The following is a 23,815-nucleotide window of genomic DNA, read 5'->3' on the forward strand; positions in this document are numbered from 1 at the left end:
TTCCAACATAACTATCTCAGAAAATGAAGATGATGATGGTGGTGGTGATGATGATGATGATATATGCCTGATATAAGATAAGCCTCGAATAGTTAGAAAGTCTCTTACTGCAGATGGAAAGACTAGAAAATAAAGCTAGGGGGGAAAAAGCCAACTCCAAACATTATGTGACTGGTTCAAACAGGTCAAAAAACACTACACTGTAGTATTTTCAGTTACACCACCTAACAAACACGTTTATCTCAGGCAAGTTTGAACTGTGCCCCCTTCATTTGAATTGAAAATTTTCATTGATCTGTGGATAAAATCGTAATGTTTAATGTTGAAATACAGCTTCAATTACTTCCTCTAGCACATGCCCATCAACAGCATGAAATAATCAACATGTCTTTAGGATAGAGCGTGACTATAGGGTAACAACTGTGGTTTATGTAACGATCATCATGTTACAAAATCAAGTAAGTTGAGTTTATTTAGATGTTTCTCCCCAGTCATCCTAAAATGTTACTGAACAATGAAAGAGCAAAAAGAAAAGGAAAGATAAGAAAAGAAAAGAAAATTCCCCCAGCACCACCTCCAAAACATTCTAATACTGAATAATATTTTGGTCAGCAGGTGCCCAAATTTATATCTAATGTAAGAATATTTCCCCAAATATTAGGGAATTTCTCTAAGATCAGCTTGAGGAAAAGTCAACTAGACAAAGCCAAAACTCCCAAGGGGTCATATTTAACTAATTAGGGAGGAGGTGATTAAAATGGAGCTGCTAATTGTCTACTATGCTCTCAGCAGTGGGAGACAAAATTACACCTCATGTTACCGTCAGTTATGCAGTCCTCATTTGTCTGTATTTATCTTTCCCTTTAGGACACTGAAAAGCACACAGAGGTGTAGTCTCAACCCAAGTTAGACGTTCCTCTGAGGCAACAGGTTTATAGGATGTTTAGAGACAGAATTATCTTGTGTTTAGACTTGCTATTAATGTGTACATTCTGGAGCAAAAAAAATATGCTTGTTCAAGATGACACTTCCCATCTGGACAGGACAGGTGTTAACCTATGGCAAGACTGAAGGGGCCAGTAAGGGACCAATTGCACGCAGGATCAGAACAAGTACCAAGTTTGGGGATTGGTAGGACAGGAGGCTTAAAATGGTGGAGAGGCAATATTAGAAGTTGAGCTTGGGGTAACAAGAAATGTGTTTTTGTTGTTGCTTTATTTTGGTTTTGGTATTGTTTAATTCATTGCAAGAATATCATGCAATGATGGGAATTATCACCCCAGGGACTACCTATTCTGAGTTTGAGGAGTCATTCAAGTGAGCCAGAGAAAGTAAGTACTGCAAAAATAACTAGGCATAAATCCTTAGTCTGAAAATATATCTATATTAGAGATGAAACCTAAATTTATTTATGGGTAGACTTCAGCTATGCCACCATAGCGGAGACTGCCAGACATTCGCAGCATCCTCTCTCCTCTTATTCCTTGAAGTGCACTGGGTGCTGACTGGCAGGACCAATGGCTGCCTATGTGCATCTGGATTTCTCCGTTCTCCTCTGAGGACAGATATGGCCATTTCATGTCTACTAAAGGAAGAAGCTAGTGACCTCTGAGTACTTCACAACGCTTTGCCTGGATGCTTCCAACTCCATTTCAAGCTGGGCCTGGGCAATGACAGAAAAACCCAGGAAACCATGGGTCTGGGCAGCAGAGCAACCACGCTGGGTGTGAGCTTCCATCCACATGTGCTTCTACACGTCAAGTTTCTTCAATGTATAGCATCCTGGCCTGTGCTCTACGAAGATAGTCACCTATCATCTGTGAAGCTTGCAGTGAGTTATTTAATCCCTCTAAATCTATTTTCTCATCTATAAAAATCACAACACCTATTTTGTTATATAGTAAAAAAAATAAGTAGAATTTAAATTATTAATCCTGTAACACACAGTGTTCAGTTGATGGTGGAAGATGCCAGCAAAGATGAAGGTTCCAAGAAGCTCCTTTTGAGGATATGGCAGTTCTTACTATGACATCCTACAGGGATAAAGGTGCATCTGCTTTGGGGGTATTTCTACGGATAACAATGCATATAGGAAAAATTGAGGTTATCTTATATTTTGGCCCAAGAATAGAATTTAGATTAAACAGTTGTTTCATTATAGTTTATCCAACTTTGCCTCATCTTTAAGTGGTTACTTAATATGGATATATATTACTAAAAGTTATAAAAACACTAGTTATTGCTTGTGCTTTGTTGACTAGATTAAGTCCTGTGTTTATACAATAAAGCTGGGAGAACAGCACATTCCTCCATACTGCCAGATCATCCCACCAGCAAAGCTAGGAAAGAGGTACAAATAAACTGAGATCATCTGCAAGGGGAAAGGCTTGATGCACAGTGTTCTCTAAGCAAGAGTAGGTAAGATCTGCCTTCTCAGGCACACATTTCCCCCTTTGGATCATGCCTTTACATATGTAGAACATTTTTATCTTTTTATGATGAAACAGTTACACTTTGCTCTTAGGATTTTTTGTGACCTTAATATTGTAAAACTGTAGTTGAGATTCTCAACATCAAGATAAAATGGACTGTTCTGGGACTTACCCCAGGGCTCTCAGATGGGTTTTACATGTCACATGTTGCATAACAACCACAAGATCACAAAACCCTGCTGAGGCCAGCATCTCTGAAATGGGAGCACAGATCACGTCGCCAGGCTTAACTGCTTCCATCTACCCTGATAATGTCCCGTTGCTTACCATGAGAAGTGAATCACCATAGCAATGGAAAACCTAATCAGATGACAATGATAAAATGCCGTGTCGCCTATGTATGCTTTTACAACCGTATATCCCGTTACAAACAGCTGGGTTCATGCTTTACAGCCCACTTTGTGAAAGTAGCATATAGTCAATATCCATCCAGCAATCCAGACTGCTCTGCCTCTTCTCAACAATACACCTGTGTCTATAATGGGTGCTGTACCATCACACAGAACTTCTATCTTAGGAGTCCAGGCCAAAACTTAAGAGTTACATACACACAGAAGCAACTGCAGTATCTACAAACATCAATCCACAAATAAAAAAAAAATGCCCCTGGGACGTTGGTTTCAAAGACTCAATGCTTTAGAGCAATAGCAAAAACCTCTCAGTGGGGAGGCAACACACCACTCAGGGTCTTTATTGTTCCACTTCCCTGAATTGTTACTTACAGGTTCCCGGCCATCCATGGCTTCCATCCAGAGCCTACGGTCCTCTTCCGACAACGCCTGCATGGTGATAACCCCTGGCCTACAGAGAAAGGAAAGACATAGACATGACCCCAGTGCCACACAAGACACACTAGCAAAAGGGAACGTTGGAGAAAAACCTGCTTATCAGAGCGAGAGGCTGAGGCCAACTGCACTAGGAGAGGCACAGCCAGCTCCACACATCCTTTGCAGTATGCCCGTCTCTCTCAGAGGGACAGGAGAGAGAGGCGGAGGACATAAATTATTAACTCTCTGGTCCCGTTAGAGCTGCTTTGCTCCTTGGTCTGTAACCCATTTTCTTAACAGGGAGTTTTACTTAAAGAGGAAATGCAGCAAGTATTTCCTAAAGTGAACTGAGTTGACTCTGGATAAAAAGAGACATATCCGTTTTGAATACTTCATATTCCTTGGTATCAAATCCAATGCTTCTAAACTGTCTTTGTCACCAAATTTTATGAAGTGACTTGGCTTGGCAATTACAATTAGATTGAATGTATGTAAGTTTTCATGACTGCCCACATGCCAGGAGCTGAGTGCTGCACAGGTGTTCACTTTCCATGCTCTCATTGAAATCTACGTGCTCGCCACAATGAGCATAAGCCCTCAGGACAGTCCACACAGCATCAACCCGCCTGCTTTATAAATGGCACTCCTCACAGACAGCCTGGGCAATGAAATGCCACACACTCCTGAAGGTATTGGTCCCACCATACCCACAAACCTTTTCCCCTCCAAACACATGTGCATTCTGTTGAAACAATGTAATGTCTATCAAACTGATAAAGAGCACAGAAATGCTCAAAACTCATAGCACCAAAAGATCCCACCTCCAGTTAAGGAGTTTGGACAGCTGAGGGCTCCTGGAAGGAGTCCCACCCATGCAGCCCACACGATGAGGCCCCTGTAGACTGCCTGTGTTCTAATGGTCAGTCCTACACCATGCACACAATGACAGCACCCAGTGGGATTAAAATGCATACTGTAACTTGTCAGAGAAAAGTGGTTGGGGGAGAGGGGATATGAAAGGGCCCAGGGTAGGGGAAGGTACAAGGGTGAGTTTGATCAAAACACATTGTGTACATGTATAAATTCCTCAAACAATAAATTAAAAATATAGTTTAAGAATAGCTCTTTTAGACCCTCATATTTAAAATTTGAGAAATCCTGAAAGACACAGAGAGATCAAGAACTAAGGTCCAATTGCCCTCTGTGCCCACATGCATTCAGTGTGGTACTAAACCACCCGGCACGGTCATGCCGATCCCCATCATCTCTGTTCAATCAATAGGATGCACCTACAGATGTTTAAACACACGGTTGTGTCTTTTCACCCACCATCCCTCAGTGCGTCCACACTATACTCTGCAGAGCTGTAACAGTGGAAGTCCAAAGGTAGGGAATTCCAGGAGACAGAGGTGGGAGGAGCCGGGGGAAAAAAAGAGGAATAGGAGAGGAGATGTCCCCACAAGCAAAAAAGGCAGAGGCAGATAGGAAGGGTAGGAATATGAGGGTTAAAATAGGTGGGGGTTGAGGATTAAAGACACTAATTCCTGAGAATGAGGTGATTCCTTAAAGTCACACTGGGTACCAGCACTCTAAAAGAGGAGTGAGTAAAAGACAGACCTCTCCCCAAGCATCTGCTGGCCTTCTCCCTCCTTGGTCTCAGACCTTTTCTCTCCAGCAGTCCATTTGTGCCAGACTCCCCATGTAGCTGTGGCTCCACAGAACCGAGCCTGTGGCCTGGAGGCAGGGCAGCTTTGATGTTCCCTTTCCACCTTTCCCAACCAAGCACACCATGCTGTGAAATCTCCACCCTAGGAAGCTACAAAGTCCTCAAGGCCCTGGCTTTCCTCCTCTGGGGGCTGCTGTACTTACTTTGTTTTGGTTTGTTTGCTGGTACTACCCGCTTAGTCCAGCAATCTATCTTTAAAAAGAAAATGTAGATCCCAGGCCAGGCCCATCCTACTGAAGCTGAACTTCCAGGCAGGGCCTGGGAAACCAAGAGTTAAAGCAACTCTCCTGATGATCCTGTATGTGGCTATGCCTAAGGCCCACACCCTTGTCCCTCCCCACCCTTGTCCTTCTGGGTCCCCCTGCCCTGTGGTACTAACACCCTCCTCTCTCCACTGGGAGTCAAGCAGCCAACACACCTCCAATGCCTTCCCTGCAAGGAAACAATTTACACCACAAGAGCGGCCCAAACACCAAGGGTGCAGAGGTACCGCAGATGTCACGTCAACTTCGTGGCCTATGGCGTGATATTTCCACCCAAAGCCACCAAGAGGAAGTTCAGAAAAGGCTCCGGGGCTGAAAAGGGAGGGCCACTGGGCCTTTGTAACCAGGGAAGTCAACATGACTTGTTTTTACTTCAAAAAGACAGATCAAAATACAAACTATTTTCCACATGTGGTCTTGCCACCTTTGCATCGAGGGCTACACCATGGGAGAGAGATGGTGAATAAAGCGGATATAACACATTTAGTTATAATTCGATTCCCCAAATTCAAACAATTTTCTCAGCTTCACGTATATACATCCAGATAAAGAACTATACTTCTTAGGTAGAAATACTCATAATTTTCCTTTATTAAATTAGAAATACTAATGTAAATTCTACATGTGACATTCGTAAGAAGCCAAGATAAAAGGGTCAGCTTTATTTTGAAATCAAATGATAACGTCTCATAGTTACTTTCTCAAGTCCCTTAGATTAGTAACCTATCTCCAAACAAAATAAAACAAGAAAAACCTTCCATCACGTGACACTTTCCTATCAGCAAACTTTGCAACTCTTTCAACCTCTGACAAGATGTCTAACTAGTTCGTGCTTGGGATGTGCGTCAGTTTTTCACAGAAAAAATGAGGGAGTGAGGGAGAAGAGAGGGGGGACATGAAGGGAAAAGTATGACAGAAAACCTTGACAGAGAAATGAGGTATAGGACTGAGCTCTTCCTGGTTCTATACTGCACCGTGATCCAGAAGAACTGGGCCATAAGAACAACAGTTTAGCCCAGCCTGGTGTTGTTGCCTGCTGCGCTAAGCACTCTGTAATTTGTCTATACCTCATGCCTAGGCAAGAGGGAAGTACATTCTCACCACTCCCATTGAAAAGAAAACCAAGACTGAGAGCTAAGAACTGTGTCCCTGAGGGCAGCCAGCAAGTTACAGGGCTAGTCCATGACCGCAGTCCAACTCCTAACCCTGATAAGTGATGCCAGCCAAACGTGGAGGCACCAGAGCCCCCGGGGAACCTGTGTGTACTACCAATCCCTCTGGCATCCAAACTGACCAAGAATCCCCACAGCTCCATAAAGAGCTCCTGCCTGGAATCAGATGTGACAGAATGATAAATGGCTCTGCAAACCCGAAATATTCTTCTTCCCACAAGCATCTGCCAAGGCTCTCCCTCAGAAGGCAGTCACACACATGATTGGCATGACTTCCACAGCAGCAGTCCTTCACATCGCTTCCCCTCGAGACAGTCAAGTGAAGGAAAGGCAATGATTTTTTTAAAATACAGAAAAAAACAGGTGCTGTTAGCAAAAAGTTTCTGCTGTGAGATTGTGGCCCCTAAAACTTTCAGGGAAGCTACACGCATGAAGTCTTACCAGCATGGCCGCCTGAACAAGACCTGAACAAAGACAGCACCAACAAACATGTCAACACTAAAGGGGTAAATCGTGCAGGGCCCCAATCATATGCACACAAGTAATATTTTATGGACTGAGCAGATTGTATTTATATATTTAAGAAATGTGTGTGTGTGTGTGTGTGTGTGTGTGTGTGTGTGTGTGTGTGTGTGTGTGTGTGCGTAACAACTACAGAAAAAGAGGTCATGAAATGGAGGAAGGGGTAAATGAAAGGGGCTGGAGGGAGGAAAAAGAAAGGAGAAAATGATGTAATGATATAATTTCAAACAATGTTTAAAGGAGCCATCATAAAGAAACTGAGTACTGGTAAGTTAGACCTCACCAAAATAAAGAAGAGACACCTAAGAAAAGCCACTATTACGAGAATGAAAAGGCAGAGGCCCAGAGTACAGCTGAGTTGGGAGGGTGTCTAGATGTATGAGGTTCTGAGCTGCATAAACCAGACACAATGGAGCACAGGTGCACAGCTGCCACAGGGGACAGAGAGGCAGAAGAACCAGCTCAAAGTCACCTTCAGTGACTTTAAGGCCAGCCTGTGCTATGTGAGTCCCTGTTTCAAAAAAAAAAAATCACAAATCAAAAACTTGAGAATGAAAGTGAAAGAAATATTTTAATATATATTTCCAACAAAACTCATATTCCAGATATGTGGAGAATACTGACAAACAGGGATAAACTTAACAACAAAAATCTTAATAGTCACTTCATAAAAGAGTATATCTAAAGGCTGGAGAGTTGGCTCAGCAGTTAAGGAAGTGTGCTGTTCTTCAGACGACTTCAGCTCGGTTCATAGCACCTGTGTGTCAGGCAGCTCATGACTGTCTTTAACTCCAGCTCCACAGGATCCAATGCTCTCTTCTGGCCTCCATACTTACATACGCATGGCATGCATGCACACACACACATATGCACAGAGAGAGAGAAAGGGAGAAGGGAGATCCAAATGGCCAAAGCCCTTACAAAGTAGACGTCAAATGACTCAATGACTCCTCATTGAAGAAATGTAATTTAAAAACAGAATTAGCTACATGCAGCACCTCCTGAATGATGAACATTTTATGCATAATTAACCAAAACAACGGAAATAAAAATGTCTACCACAAATTGTTGTCTATCTAAATGCCGGGACACCACATGACAACAACTAAAAACAGCAACTAACGCTGCACAGAGTGGCAGGTAGGGATGCCACAGAGTGACGGCGAGGAAAGGCCTACAGACCATATGACTACACCTGCACTGAAAAACTTGCACACATCAGAAACGTAATTCCGCCTCCAAGAAGGAGTTATGGCAGTATCTGGGGAAGGGTGCGAGCGAATCCTCAAGGACAGAAACGTTCATCTTGATCTGGGTCTTTGTATGTGTGTGAGAGAGCATGCATGTGTATAAAAAGTCTTCAAAACAAAAACTTGAGATATGAACACTTTGCGGTGATGCAATTAAGAACTTGTTTTAAATGCCCAAGAGGTACAACCTCTTGACGACTTGAGTAAGACTCCCTACCATTCCAGATGTGTGACTCTGGAGGACCAGCAACTGTCCTCTTCTCTGCTGCATGTGTGACCTGCACTTTCAAGAAGGCAAAGCAGAGAAGTTTGATTGCTTTTCCTTGGGGTTGGCAAGGGTTACACCTCTGGCCACGTTACAAACTTGAAGCAAGAAGTGCATCACACATTTCCAAAAGTGCATCACACATTTCCAAAAACATAGTTATTAGCATGAGGGGAAATTAGAGAGGATAGGTAGTGTGGGGTACAACAAAGCACTGTCTGGAGAAGCAAGAGAATAGTTTAAAGGGAAGAAGCAATGTGTTGATGCTCCAGCCCACCTAACCGCCAATACCTTCATGCCAAAATCACACCTCTACCACAACCATCAGGATGAAGGAAAACACCAGCTCTGACATCATGGCTATTTCCTTTTTCCTCCCCAGTAAAAGCTTCAAAGTGGACTGCTGCTCCCTTTTTAAACTAATGTCTGGTAACTGATAAGGACAGAGAAAGGAAGTCTCCCAGCAAATACTAGAAACTCCAGGCACCAGATGTCAGAGGGTGCAAACAATCTTTAAAAAGTTTAAAAATCTTTTCTAGAACCCGGCGCTACAATTCTCCTCCAAAGCCAGCATTCTTCACTGTGAGTATGTCGCGAGTGCTACAGTGTAGCAGCCTGAGAAGCACGAACAAGGATCTGCAGTTTTTCTCGACACTCACACCACGAGAAAGATGCGTGAACAGAAACGAGCAGCAAGAGAAAAAAATTGTGGGGAAGAAAAAGAGGGGACAGGAGGTGGGAGGTGAGAGCGGTCTGTACAGAGCATGAATGTGTGAAATCCCTAAAACAAAAATAGTCCTCATTTATCTCAAGGAAAGCTGCTACCAATCCCTACACCTCTTCCAATGCTGGCTCCAGAAAAAAGTGCACAGAAAGCAACACACCTTTCTGCAGTTGTTCTGGTTAGGTTTCTACTGATGAGATGAAGAACAGGACCAAAAGAAGCTTAGGGAAGAAAGGGCTCATTTTGCTTTTAGGGTCACACTCCACCATCAGGGGAAGTCAAGAGTGGAACTCAAGGCAGGAACCTGCTGACAGGAACTGAAACAGAGACTGTGAAGGAAAGACGCCTATTGACTTGCTCCTACTGGCTTGCTCAGCTTACTCTTGTGCACCATCCAGGACCAGAAGTGGCACCATACACAGTGATCTGGGCCCTCCCACATCTACCACTGATCAGGAAAATGCCCTATAGACTTGCCTATAGGCTAATCTGATAGACACATTTTCTCAACTGAGGTGCCTCTCCCCAGATAACTCAAGCCAGTGTCAAGCTGACAAAAACAAACAAACAAGCAAACAAATAACCCACCTCACTAATCAAGAAAACATCACACTCAGAAAGCTGGGAACACAGTCCTCTACTCGGCCGAGAAAAATCAAAAGGACAACCAGGGCTGAATCTGGGGTTCCTCGACAGCTTTCTAGTTCTAATCTTATTCATGAATCAGAGTCAACAATAGTGATCTCAGTGGTTTGGCAATTTACCCACTTCCTATTGGACAAGGAAATGCTAGGACTGACTCCACCCCACTGAAACAAACACAATCAGAACCTCACAGTACCAGCCTCTCTAAATCAACCTCCAAAGAGCTAGGCCTTACTCATTCATAAGAGAAAATCTCCACCCGACAATAGATCACTCCTGACTCCCACCCACACCACTGTACATTTAAGGGTCAAGTCAACCGTGAAAGGACCACAGTACCCACAGAAGCCTGTGTGTGAAATGTGTCCCACTATGCTCTTGGAAGATGGGAAAGTGAAGGCTTGGGGAATGGGCTTTCTATTCCTGGGTAAAAAGGGTTTGTCAGATGCCAGAAAGAGGAAGCACTGCTGGGAAAACTGTTTCTTGATACTCCCTGGACAATGAGAAGGGCTCAGTGTTTGTACAGATATGGCCAAAGCCATGAAGAACAACTTTAGGGAATAGCATCCAACCCATGTCTGCTTATAGAAAGCAGGGATGTAGAGGGCTAGAGAAATGGCTCAACGGTTAAGAACATTGGCTGCTCTTCCAGAGAACCGAAGTTCAATTCCCAGAAACCAAATGTGGCTTACAACCATTCATAATGAAATCTCGTGCCCTCTTCTGGCATGCAGGCACACATACAGGCAGAACACTACGGAAGGAAGGAAGGAAGGAAGGAAGGAAGGAAGGAAGGAAGGAAGGAAGGAAGGAAGGAAGGAAGGAAGGAAGGAAGGAAGGAAGGAAGGCAGGCAGGCAGGCAGAGGCAGTGGTGGCACACGCCTTTAATCCCAGCACTTGGGAGGCAGATCTCTGTGAGTTCGAGTCCAGCCTGATTTATAGAGCCAGTTCAGGATAGCCAGGGCTATTACACAGAGAAATGCTGTTTCAAAAAACAAGAAAGAAAGAAAGAAAGAAAGAAAGAAAGAAAGAAAGAAAGAAAGAAAGGAGGGAGGGAGGGAGGGAGGGAGGGAGGGAGGGAGGGAGGGAGGGAGGGAGGGAGGGAGGGAGGGAGGGAGGGAGGGAGGGAGGGGAGAGGGGGAGGGAGAGAGGGAGGGGGAGGGAGGGAGGGCAAGCAGGTAAGTTATCAAGAGAAGGAAACTAGGCAAGAAGCTCTATTGCCTAAGGAATATATACTTGGGCTCCTTATTGCCTCTGCATTTTTATTTATGAATGGAGGCCCAGGCATATAAAGAAAGAGCAGTGCAAACCCAGGTCCCAGGCAGCTGCCAACCATCAGGTATTATTATGGTGGCCTGGAAGCTCAGGTGAGGGGAACCAGATGTCATACACTGGTGGCTCCCACATATAGCTAAGATATATTGCTTATTACACGCCAAACACTGTGCTCAGGACTTCATTTCAATTATCATGTATTTCTCACAAAAACATATGAATTGAATGCTACTATAGGTCCCCCTTTAATTTCTTCAGTTGTTTATTTGCTTGGGTTTTTTTTTAATTTGCTTATTTGTCTGGGGATTAAACTCAGGGCCTCATGCATGTTAGGCAAACATTCTACCACGGAGCTACATCTCCCGTCCTTTGGGACTTTCCAAAAGTGAAAAATGCCACGTTACTATTAAGAGCTAAATCTGCTCCCGCATCCAGGTAGGCCAGAGACTAAAACAAGGCCTACACTTGCACCATAAAGCTGCAGTGACCTTACCTGGAAGGAGCATATGTGCCCTAGAGTCTGAGGAGACGATCAACTTGGAGAGAGGAAGGGAGTACGCCTCCCTCCACACACACCCTCAGAAGTCCTAAGCAGCTTCGAATCAATTATTCAGAAAGAATCTGATTCTAATGAATGGAAGAATCATTATCAACTGAAGCCTACAGCACCAACCTCTTGAGAGGGAGGTCTCAGAATAAGCAGGACCCTGACAATAATGACAGCCTAAAGAGTAAATACTGACAACCCCAGCAGGTCATTTCATGCAGTTCTTTAAAGAGAGAATAAGTTCATAAAACACCAGACAAATTTCTGGCCTACTACACTGTATGGCCCAGGAATGTAACTGATAGTGACTTCTAAGTGTGGACCATGTGCCAGCCACAGCAACGGGCACCGGGAGAAAACACTACTAATGGATGGGATGGGTGCAGCACAGGGACGATCCAAACCCCCGCTACTGCTACTGCCTCCAAACTAAGAAAATCTCTCCTTGGGTTCATCTGCCTGCTGCCCACACACATGCCGATTGTACTCTTCCAGCTCCTGATAAACAGAACAAGTGGAATTTACTGGTTCAACTGTTCTTTTGGGGGGGGGGGGGGGATTTATGTAATAGCAAAATTTTTGGTGTTGAGTTGTTTTAAATCCTATGTTCAGAAACTGGCAGATAAATAAATGAGTGCACTCACCCACAAAGCAACAAATTTCACCACACTGATTAGAGAACAGAAATAAGGTTATGTAGGTCACCCTCCTAAATACTCCACTAACCACCAAAGCCCATTCCTACTTAAAACAGGTTCAAATAGCCAACGCTCTCGCTTAATCAGAAGCCAAAGGAACACCCCTAAAACTTCAGTAAACTCTGAATTAGTGAATTGAAGAGTTCAAGAACTTCTCCAGCACCTTACTATCCCTGAGAGCCAGGAAGCAATTCAGAAAGAACGGCACCCCTCCCCCATGCCTCTCCCCACCCCCAGCCACCAGTCAGAGCAGCATAACACCCTCTGAGGAAGGAAAAGCCATTTCCTGCCTGAAAGGTCAATGGCATTGAGACCAGTGCTCCAACCGAAGGGGCAGGAAGGCAAAGTCAAATAGCTTTTCAAACAAGCAGTGAGGTGGGGAGGGGCGGGAAGCGCGAGACCAGGAAAGCAGTTCATCTGCAGGGTGAGATAAAGAATGCAACCAGGAGGAGAGGTTCTGTGGTTCTCAGCACAGGCTGGACAGAAGGACAAGTCTGCTGCCCATGCAGGCATCATCCCGAAGCAAAGAGCCTGGCACCTCAGCTCAGCAGCTGAGCCGCAATGTTTAAAGAGGCCTGACTAACTGGGCAGGCTCGCTGTTGCCAGAAAGGAGGTATGAGCGATCCGTGAAAGGGTGAAAGGAAGGAACTTCTAGAGGAAGGATGAGTCACTGAGAACACTCTTTGCCTGGAGTCGTAATACTCAAACACATGGTAGCTTCTACAGAAACCACACACCCAGCTGACTTTGAATTATCAATGTCTCAATGACAACCACCGTTCAACTGAACCTGAGCACAACCAAGGCACATACAAAACTGCCACCTAGAGGCTGAACGGTCAAATAGTCTGTTATGTAAGATCCTCTTCGGGAAAACACACCATCTCAAGAGTCACACAATTCCACAAAGACACACGAATGAAGCCATTCCCATGCTCCTACCGAGCTAGAACATAAATTGTCTGCATTTAAAGTTAGTATGGTTTCCTGGGGAGATCATAAACTGAATGTGGACATAAAACCTTCTCTTTTGTGGGAATCAAGCTATGAAGCACAGCACGGTGTACAGAATCTCCCCCTAGTGGGCCTTCTTCTCAAGGACCCTTCCTGTGCCTGTATTCACGCTCCTCTCACGTTGCAGATAAATCAGCAACGCGCGATGAGACAAGAAGCAGGCTTACAGCAAGGCAGGCGGGAGAATTTTCACCAAAGGTAAGGTTTAGCATAAGGAAAATTAGGCCCCAGAGTTTGGAGTGCAGAAAAACAACAGTGTCAGACACGGGACTCCATCAAAGAGGCATACTGCTTTATGCCATCCTCAGAACCTCCCTGGCTGTTACTCATGCCCATCTTCCTACTACCAGTCGCATGGCCAGTGATGGTCAGGTCAAACATAGGGCTCCTTCTGTCTTTTATCTAACCTATAATTTGCAGCCTTCTATGAAAACACAACTTAGCAAGATGGTTGATGACTGACTGGAAGGTACCAATGTTTTTTCAGAGATCTTCCATAAATATCTGGGCTCTGCTATTCTAGCTTCACCTCCAGTGCCACACACCGACACAATAGCAAATAATGTGCGTCCTTGCTGGAGTTTTAACTTAATTTACAGCTAACTAATATTCTCCATTTCCAGCACCACGGTCTCAAGTAAAAAGAGAGAAATCATATACACATAGTACTCTGTTAAAGACTACGAAAAAAATTATGGTTTTCTGTCTCTGAAAGTAAATCATCTGCGATAAACTCAATTAAACAGAAGTATCCAGAACATTCCAGACTGAACAGCTAATACAGGATGGCTGTGGGGAAGAAGTGGGCAGCATTGCCAGGGGGGGTGTGAGAGCTGAAAATGGCTCTGAAGGGAAGGGAACTCACAACTGTTCAAGCAGCACTTACAAAACTTCCAAACGCATTAAAAGAAAATCACAAGAGGCCTCCATGGAAGAAAAACCAATCGATCTCTAAAGCTTCCTACATGTCTGTCAGAAGAGTCTAAGCGGGGCCTGTGGAACAGGCCTGCGACCTCAAGTTCTCAGGGGGCTGAGACAGGAGACGGTGAGCTGGAGGCTGAACCAGTCTCTGTTCCAGCAATAGTCCCAAGCCCCCCCACCCCCAGCATCTCTAGGAAGCTGTCCTTATTGCACTTCTCCGTTTGTCAGTGCTGGGGATGGGCATGGAACAGAGTTTCTGTTGGCGTCAGATCATCTTCAGAAAAAAATAAAGCATTCTAATGGCTTCCTCTCACCGAATATAAACATTGCCCCCACACACAACGCTGATTCGCTGAATCAGAGGCCTTTAGTTTCTATTTCTATTATTTTCCATATGGTCTACTGGCCCCTCATGGAAAACATTCGGGAAAAAATAATCTATGTGTCACATCTGTGAGGAATTTCTTTAAAACAAACCAATCCAGGGATGCTGGCAACTGACTACCACTATGGTGGGAGTCTTCAGCTTAAACAAATATTTTCCCTACATCTGCCCACTAATTTTCATAAGACAATGCATGACGGAGTTAATTATTCAAGTGACTAGACGCAGACACGGGTTAGTATCAACGATCCACATATGACCACCATGAAAGGCTCCTTTCCCATGATGTCCATTTTTAACCCAAGAAGCTTACACTGAAATCTCACAGAAAAAGTTGATCCGCTTCAAATAAAAAAAAAAAGTTAAATCTAGTCAATTACCAATATAAAATACAAATTTTCAAAAGGCTGAGTCTGTAGCGCGATGATAGAAAAACCAAAAGAAAAAAGATAGATTTTTGTTTGTTTGTTTGTTTTTCTTTGTGTAGACTAGGCTGTAATCCAGGCTGGCCTCAAACTCATGAACATCCGCCTACCTCTGCCTCCCAAGTCCTGGGATTAAAGGTGTGCACCACCACTGCCCAGCAGCTTTTGACTTTTTAAGCTATTAAAAACTGAAGCTATCGATAAAGACGGGATAGGGGAGAAAAGGAGCTGGAATGAGAAAAAGAGAGGGAAGGAGGAGGTGATCATTTAAACGTAACTGGATCATAGGGAGTGGCGTTATGATGAGGTGTGGCTTTGCTGGAAAAGGCGTGGCCCTGCTGTAGGAAGTGTGTCACTATGGGAGTGGGCCTTGAGGTCTCCTTCACTCAGGCTTTGTTCAGTGTGAAGATGCTAAACTTTCAGTTCCTTCTTCAGCACCATGTCTGCCTACACACCACCATGTCCCACCAGGACAATAATGGACTAAACGTCTAAACTGTAGGCTAGCCCCAATTAAATGCTTTCCCTTAGAAGAGCCGCCATGGTCACAGCAATAGTAACCCTAAGACAGAGAACAGGGAAAGCAGAGAGTAGAAAAGGTGAGGTGATTGATGCAAATGGCCTGTTTTGTGAGGTGGAGTTCAGGGGGTGGACACTGGCTGCCATTTAAAAGGCCTTGGTGGGATGGACTTCTGCCTTGCTGACAGGTCCTCCCTGTTCAATACCAGGCTAGTTCCATGGCACTGCTATAATGAAATGCCACAACATAGGAAGGCCGGTGTTGGCCATGTCGATTCCTGCTGAAGCCCACTGAATCTATTCCATGCCTCCTCTCTCTGGTGCATTGCCCATAGTCAAGTGTTCCTTGACTTGGAGACTATCACCCTGCTCTGTCTTCACATGCATGGGGCATTTCCCTACACGTGTGTCTGTTTCTGGATCTGGAGCCCCTGTTGACTAGGGTGCCAGCTACGGGGACTCAGGGCCAACTTCATTTCTTTTTCTGCTGTTCTGAGAAAATGCCCTGGACAGAAGCAACTTGGGGGAGGCTGAGAGAGTCATTTCAGCTCACAGCCCCAGGTTCCGTTCCACCTTTGTAGGGAAGTCCCGGCTTCAGCAGCTCTAGACAAACTGGTCACATCGCATCCAGAGTGAAAGCACACGTGCTTATGCTCAGCTCACTTTTTGGTTTATTATACAGTCAAGGACCCGAGTCCACTTTGAGGCTGACTATTGCCACATCGATTAACAGCATCAAGACAGTCCCCCGCAGACATGTTCATAAGCTACCCTAATCTAGATCATCCCTCACTGAAGCTTTCTCCCCAATGATTCTAGAATGTGTTGAGCTGACAATTTAACCATTAACACAAGGCCCACCCTAACAACCTCATTTTAACCCGAACCCCACTACTGAGACCCTAATACCACATATTACATGGTATATTTTACATCATTTTTTTCCTAGTCTCGACAATACAAATCACACTTGGCTCTGGATACATTAACAGCTGCTAGATAACTTTTTATGTAGCAGTAGTGGTTGTCTAATCTACCCATAACTCACTCTAGGAACATTCCAGTCCTTCTGTTGTTTCCTCTTTTGTATCCATTTCCTAGAAGCTAACTTGCCCTTTGGCCTCTACCTCTATGGCACAGCAAGTGAGACGAGGAATCTAGGGAGGCATCGTCTAGAAAAGCAGACTCTAGCAACAGCCCCTCCCTGCTGATGGGCACCGGTGAAAAGGACAGGGTGGGAGTCCTCCAGAGAAAGGATCTACACCACAGAGATCACTGGGCATCAGACACTTAGCACACAGAAACATTCTTACTTCAGGTCTCTGGCTGTCCAAATATCCAGAAAGGAGCTCAGACTGAACTATAGGAGGATTTCTGGTGCTTAGATAAAAGCCAGCATTCCTCAGGAACTTGTAAAACTGGTTCCCTCTGCCAAAAGGCATTGTTTCCTCTTACCTCTGGCAGAAAGGACAAATGGCTACCTGTGGTTGTGATCAAAGCCCATGCCAACCCCAGGCTCCCTTAGGCACCTGTTACACATTCTGAAGTCTCTACCAGCTTATTCACCCTCCTTATAGCACTATTCTCCGGAGTCTCTGTCTTACTCTTTCTCGCTCTGTCTACGGATCTCTGACTATCTCTTACTATTTCCTTGCTCGCTCTATGCCTTATTCTCTGTCTTGCTACTTCACCATCTCCACCATTTTCTCCACTTCCCTAGCCCTGGCCATGCCCAGTCTGCTGACCAGGCTCAGTCCACTTCTCTCTGCTCTCGACTCTTCCAGATGCCTCTGGCCATCCTCCCTCTCATTTCTACACTAAAAATCGTCCTTAATAATGGAGCAGTCATGTGGACAGTTCTTTACTCTCCCTCGCACACACTCACATCTCACTTTGTACATATGTGAGCAATCTACAAGCAACTGATGTCAAACAAGAGGGGCAAAAGAAGCTATGGTGAATAGTACCTAATCCATAAGGTCCACGGGGAGCACTGGAAGGCTTCCTGTTCCTATCAATCCATACTGCTCCTCAGGGGAGAGGCAACGGTCTCATTCTGAAACCTTCCCAACACCATCTGCATCAAGCCTCTGAGGAATCAGACAAGTTCCCAGGAGATATGGACTCTCTAGGTCTACTCTGTATGCTAAGTATGAAATATTTACTCTTGGCTTACAATTTTTGCCTGCAAAGCCCCCTCCCTCCTTTTTCTGTTTCTGAGACAGAGTCTTAATAATAACCCAGGCTGGTCTTGAGTTCCGTGCTTGGGTAATCTTCCAGCATTATCTTCTGAAGAGGCAGTATTATAGGTAGGCACCCCCGCGCCTGGCTTGCAAAGGTTTTATGTGTGTGATAAAGGTGGGAAGGCTCAAAGATGTGTTATCAAGAGTTGACACGAGATGGAGGTGCCACAGAGAGCTTTAACTGTTCCCAGGAAGTCCTCTGAAGACATGGAAAACACTTTAGCTCCCGGAAGCATCATGGACCTTTGTGAAATGCTGTGGCTTTTTAAAAAAAGAAGGAGATTACCAGGTATTGCCTGGGTATGGCAGAGAGGTTTAAAGGCCCTGGTGCTAACACTGCTGATTTGACACAGGCAGTTCAGATAAGAGCCCCACATGGATTTCACTGAAAGAACCCACTGCCAAGGAAAGTGCCTTAAAGAACTGTAATTCTGTTAAATAAGCCAAGTACCATAGGATGGTGTACCTGAGTGAGAGACATTTAGATTTCAAGGAAAACAGCACAAGTTATCTATCCGTCCATCCATCCATCCGTCCATCTGTCAGTCTGTCTACTTATCTTTCATTTTTCTATCCATTCATCTATCTTTGTATTCATCTATCTTTCTTTTTTCTATACATCTATTTACCTACCTAGCTATCTACTTATTTATCTTGCTTCTTTCTTTCTATCCACCTATCTTTCTACTTTATTTTTCTTCTTTGTAACCATCTATCATTTTATCCATCTATCTTTTTCTGTCTTTCTTTCTTCTTTCTGTCCAACTATCTATCTATCCATTCATCCATCTATGTACCTATCTATCTATAGACTTAATTAAGCAAGTGACTTGTCTTTCCTGTGTGTACATCAAATAATTACAAGCCTTAAAAATTATCTGAGTAAAATTCTTTCCACCCCAATTCTTATTTAATCATTGTGGTAATTTTGAAGGAAAAATCCACCATGTACCAGCTACAATGAGGTTGAAGAGACTATCTTCTTTAAATATCTACCGTACCCCCTAGAGACATAGCACACATTCCTGAGCACGGGAGCACTAGCATTAAAGTAAAACCAAACAAACCTAGTGATTCAGTCCTGAGCTAAACAATGGGAGGCTGAACTGACCTTCCGCAATGACCTAGCATCCGGTTCAAACTGGACACAGAAGAATGGGATGCAGGACAGGGATAGAAACCCTGTAACTGAAAGGAAAGGAAAGAAATCCAAATATAGCAAGGATTTGTTCCTGAGAAGAATGCCTCAGCCTCACCTGTCTACTGCTTCCACGTCAAAGCAAAATCTCTTCTCAATGGAGTCTGTCTTCCGTCGAGTGCAGGATTTGAGGGTGATGGACTCATCTTCTCCCTAGGGAGAAGACACAGGTTGTCAGGTCAAGCCAGAAGGCAGGCTCTGCTTCCCTCTAGGACAAACACAGCACATGAACAGGACCTCACTTCAGCTTCTCAAATCTGTGTGTTCACAACCTGCTGAGATGAAGACTGACCACAGAGCTTCTCAAGCAGGAATCTTCTACAGCTAAGATGTGGACAACCTAATACGTAGTTACTTCAGGTAGAGCATGACCAGGGTTCAAAACAATAGCTCCCTCCTAACTGAGTATCTATGATCTTTTGTTAGTTATCACTACTTCAAGAACATCTTTCTGGAACAGGACAAAGATCCCTAAGCTGTGCTCACAAGGTACTATGTGCCTCTCCATCCCCACAGTACCAGTCAAAGCAGAAACTATCAAACTATCTGATAAAGAAGATGAGGAATAAAATGATGCCTTCCCATCAAATCTCATGGGAAGTTTACCAGACTGTAAGCACCCTAAGGACAGAGACTGGTGGTCTTTGCTTACTACTCTTCTATCTCCTGAGCCCCTAGGTCCTGGATAGAAGCAGTATTCAACATATAACAGTTATATTGATATACAGCATATGACAAACTGCATGTCCTTAATGTGTACTATTTGCAACTGTGACATCTGTAGACATCCATGAGGTTATCACTGAATCTGAGAAAAACGTTCCTGCCTAATAGTTTCATGACTTTTGGTGATCCACCCGCCTCCCAGTTCACGTCTGCCTTCTGCTGTTATGGGCTAGTTTGCACCTTCTATAACCTATGCAAATGCAGACACAGAGTACGTGTCTGGTTCTTCCACTAAACTAGAGTACTCTATGGTTCATCCACAGTGCACATGTCAAGATTGTTTCTTTTTACTGCTGGGTAGTGTGCCACTGTGTGAGTGGAATGTGACAATCATGGCACAGTACTGCCTAGAAACACAGAAGGAGCTATCCTCAACGTCTGTCACTGAGGAATCCGTTATTGCTTCTGTTTCTTCTCCTTTTTTCTAAAAGGGGAAAGTTCACAAACTTGCCTGCTCTGTTGGCATAAGAAGAAATGTGACTTCAGAAGGTGAATGCAACCACCCGCTGAAGTCAGAAAAGCACACAAGCACAGCCCTAGGAAGAGACCATTTGTGTTCGCATAAGCTACATCTATACCCGCTTACTGAAGAGCAAAAATTAGTTTCGCAGACTGAGATTGACCCTTATCCACTCTGTACGATGTGTAAGTGTGTTAAATAAAAGCTGCAAGAAGTTGCCTAGTAATCCCAGCTACTTAAGAGGCTGAGACAGGAGTGTCATAGCTCAAGGGCAGCCTGCGCTATATGAGTTCAAGATTAGTCTAGACAAGTTAGCAAAACTTACCTCAGAACAAAAAGGCTGAAGATCTGACTCTACAATAAAGTGTTTTTCTAGTATATGGGTGGCCCTAGATTTGATACCCAGCTTCACAGGGTGGGGGACAGTTTTGGATTAGGGATCTATATTGGATCTGAAAAAAAAAAAAGACTAAAATTCAACATGGAAGCAGTCATGCAAATACTCCCCACTACAAAACCAAGCTTCTTCTTTTTTTTTTTTTTAAATCTGATCTCCCAAGAAACCAGAAGGGCTGGAGAGATGACTCAACAGTTAAAAGCACTGGCAGCTCTTCCAGTGGTCCTGGGTTCAATTCCCAGCACCCATATGGCAGCTCACAACTGTCTGTAACTCCAGTTCCAGGGGATCTGACACCTTCACACCAATGCACATAAAATAAAGTTAAATAAAACGGAGAAAGAGATGGAGAGAGAAAGAACCCTAAATTAGTGTATTGTTAACCAACTACTTACTTTTCCACTGTTCACTCTCCTGTCCCCTCTTTACAAAAATTATAAATTCATGTTTTCATTGTTTTCCATGTTGGGGATCAAACATGCAGCCTGCTACATGCTAGGCTGCTACTCCCAGATCAGCGAAAATCAGTTTGAAATGACCAATTATTTTGTGCTGTTTCTGAATTCTTCAGCCTTTCTCTGCCTTAAAATTAATTTCTACTGCTTGCCTTACCACAACGCTTGTTCTGCTGTATGTGATAATAATCCCTGACTCTAGAACTGAAAACATAGCCAATTAATATCTTTCAAATAAGTAATTCTAAGTCAGTCCTTTGATAAGCGCACTCAGTCAAACATAAGAAATCTGACTTGTTGATACTCAACTAGAGTTCAGATTTACTAGCTATGGCCAGCTTCTATAATGAAAACGTAGATAAAATGCCATGAGAAAAAACTGTGAGTGACATCTAAAAGGACCATCAGACATAAGCACAAAAGGAAGAAGAGCTGGGCACAGTGGAGCACACCTTTAATGTCAGCACTCAGGAGGCAGAGGCAGGCTGACCTCTGTGAGTTCCAAACCAACCTCTTCTTCTTATCAAGTTCCAGGTCAGTCAGGGCTACAGAATGAGACCTTGTCTTTAAAATTAAAACCTATTTTTAAAAGGAAGACCATGAGATTTTGTTCTGAGGAGGCAAGGGAAAAACTGTAAAGATTATCTGCTGGGCTACTTACAAGGCTAAAAAGAAATTTAATCACTTTAAAACATTATAACTCTGGTATAATGGTTAAGACTGACAGGATCTAGAATCCTCTGAGCACGCCCTTGAGGGATTAACTTGATTAACTAAGGTGGCATAAACCACCCTAAATAGAGACAGTACCATTCCATGGGCTGGAATCTCTGCAGAATAAAAAAAAAAGGAGGAAGGAAAAGAGGAGGGAGAAAGGGAAGAGAAGGCGGAGGAGGAGGAGAAAAAGAAAACTGAGCATCAGTATTTGGGGCTTCCTGATGTGGGAGTCCTCTATATATGCTGTGAATATGTTTTATTATCATTCGATAATAAAGAACCTGCTTTGGCCTATGACAAAGCAGAATATAGCAAGGCAGGAAATCCAAGCAGAGATATAGAGAAGGAAAGAAGGCAGAATCAGGCAGATGAAAGTGCTCTGTAGTCAGGGTCCAGGGAGACTGGGAGGAACAAAGAGGAAGCAGGTATAGGTAGAAGCTCATAGACAACAAAGATTGGGAAGAATCATGTCAGGTGTAGGAGGACACCATACTCACTACACTGGAGACAAACAACAGTACCAACACATCACATGACTTCTCTGTCTCAACTATGAGGACATCCTCTCCTTTTCCTTCACTAGAAAACTTAGGGAACGGTGGTATCATGAAAAGATTTGGCTTCAGAAGCAGGAGGTTCTAACTCCAGACTGAGAGTTTAGTATACTCACTTTGAAACTCAGGTATATAAACTTAGAAGTAAACTGATCTCTCTGATCCCCAATTTCTTCCTTAGTGAAAAAGGAAAGCCAGATCAAACGGCACAACATGGGATAATAAGAGTAAAGACCACTACAAAGGAGAGCATAAATATAACCAGTTATGGTTTGGAAAATGACTTCTTAGAGTAGCAAGTTCCTTAAGGAAGCCCTTCTCGGGTTTTGCCTGACACACGTGAGTGCAACAACCCACTGAGGTACTCTATGGGATCTTGCAGAAGTCCTTGGAAACCCTGTATGGATCTCCACCCTTTACTGACAAGGGTAATAAGAAAGGAACTGCGAAATACAACTGAGTTCATTAAAGACTGGGAACCATGTGAGAAGTCCTGAAGCAAAGCCTGTGGAGAAGAACAATGGAGTCAGCTGGTTTCTAGGGCGTGCAATAGGAAGAAAAGGACTATGACCCATTCCAAACAAGAAGGGCTTGCTTCTAGGAAAGCTAGGGGACATGCAGTAACTTGGGTATAATTTGTAATACTCTCTTCTAACTCTGTTAACATATGTGTTTTCCTGAGATTATTTGTAAATCAATATCACCTCTGCTTTAAAAAAAAAGAAAGAAAAATAATTAAAAGGGCTTTCTTACTGCTTGAATACAAGGAAGGAACAGAGATGCTGATAAAACTTTTTATTGTCACTCAAGTAAGAGATCCAGGAAGAAAAGCTGGAGTTGAAGAGCAAAGAGCACAGCACAGGCCCAGCCCAGGCATGCCCAGTCTCTGTGCTCTCCCTTCTTGTGCACTTGAATGCTCTCCAACATTAACTCAACATGGTACACAAAAATGTCCATAGAAGGCCAGCGTGAGGGCTAGCGAAGAACTAACTTACCAAAATATTAGACACAACTGAAAAAAATATTTAAACCAAAGATAGAACCAGAGAAATGACTCAAAATATATTTCAGATATTCAAAAAGATTAAAAACATTCAGGCTGAGAATGGAGGCAGAGGCAAAAGAACCACGAGGGCTGGAGGCCAGCCTGACTGCACATGAGCTCCACGTTAGCCTAGGTGACAAAGTGAGGCACTGTCTTACAGAAAGCGATTGACACAAGATGAAAACAATATGAAACTGTCGAAGCAGTTTAATATACTCACAAGGAAATAATAGCAAAAATTAGAGAGAGGCAATATTCAAAGTTGGTAACTGGAGAATTTGTTTCAGTTCTGAATTAAGGTAAAACCTTAAATACAAGGTGGCCAAAAATTTCTAAACAATCAACTTTAAAAAAAAATCCATCCTAGGACATGATGAAATACAGGGTGCTGAGGCGAGAGAAGGTAGGAA

General features: G+C 43.7%; 1 protein-coding gene across 4 annotated transcripts in view; it reads right to left on the reverse strand.

Moving 5' to 3' along the window:
* Positions 1–23,815, reverse strand: part of Arhgap26 (Rho GTPase activating protein 26) — a 411,283-nt gene that overhangs the window by 243,748 nt on the left and 143,720 nt on the right. For all 4 annotated transcript variants that reach the window (XM_075968780.1, XM_075968779.1, XM_075968783.1 and 1 more), the window contains exons 10-11: positions 19,110–19,204; positions 3,215–3,293 (exon numbers count right to left, since the gene is read on the reverse strand). In XM_075968780.1, the coding sequence (XP_075824895.1) occupies positions 3,215–3,293; positions 19,110–19,204 (174 nt within the window). The remainder of the gene's footprint in view (positions 1–3,214; positions 3,294–19,109; positions 19,205–23,815) is intronic.

The sequence above is a fragment of the Microtus pennsylvanicus genome, chromosome 4 (genome assembly GCF_037038515.1).
Source record: "Microtus pennsylvanicus isolate mMicPen1 chromosome 4, mMicPen1.hap1, whole genome shotgun sequence".
NCBI classification, from domain to species: Eukaryota; Metazoa; Chordata; class Mammalia; order Rodentia; family Cricetidae; genus Microtus; species Microtus pennsylvanicus.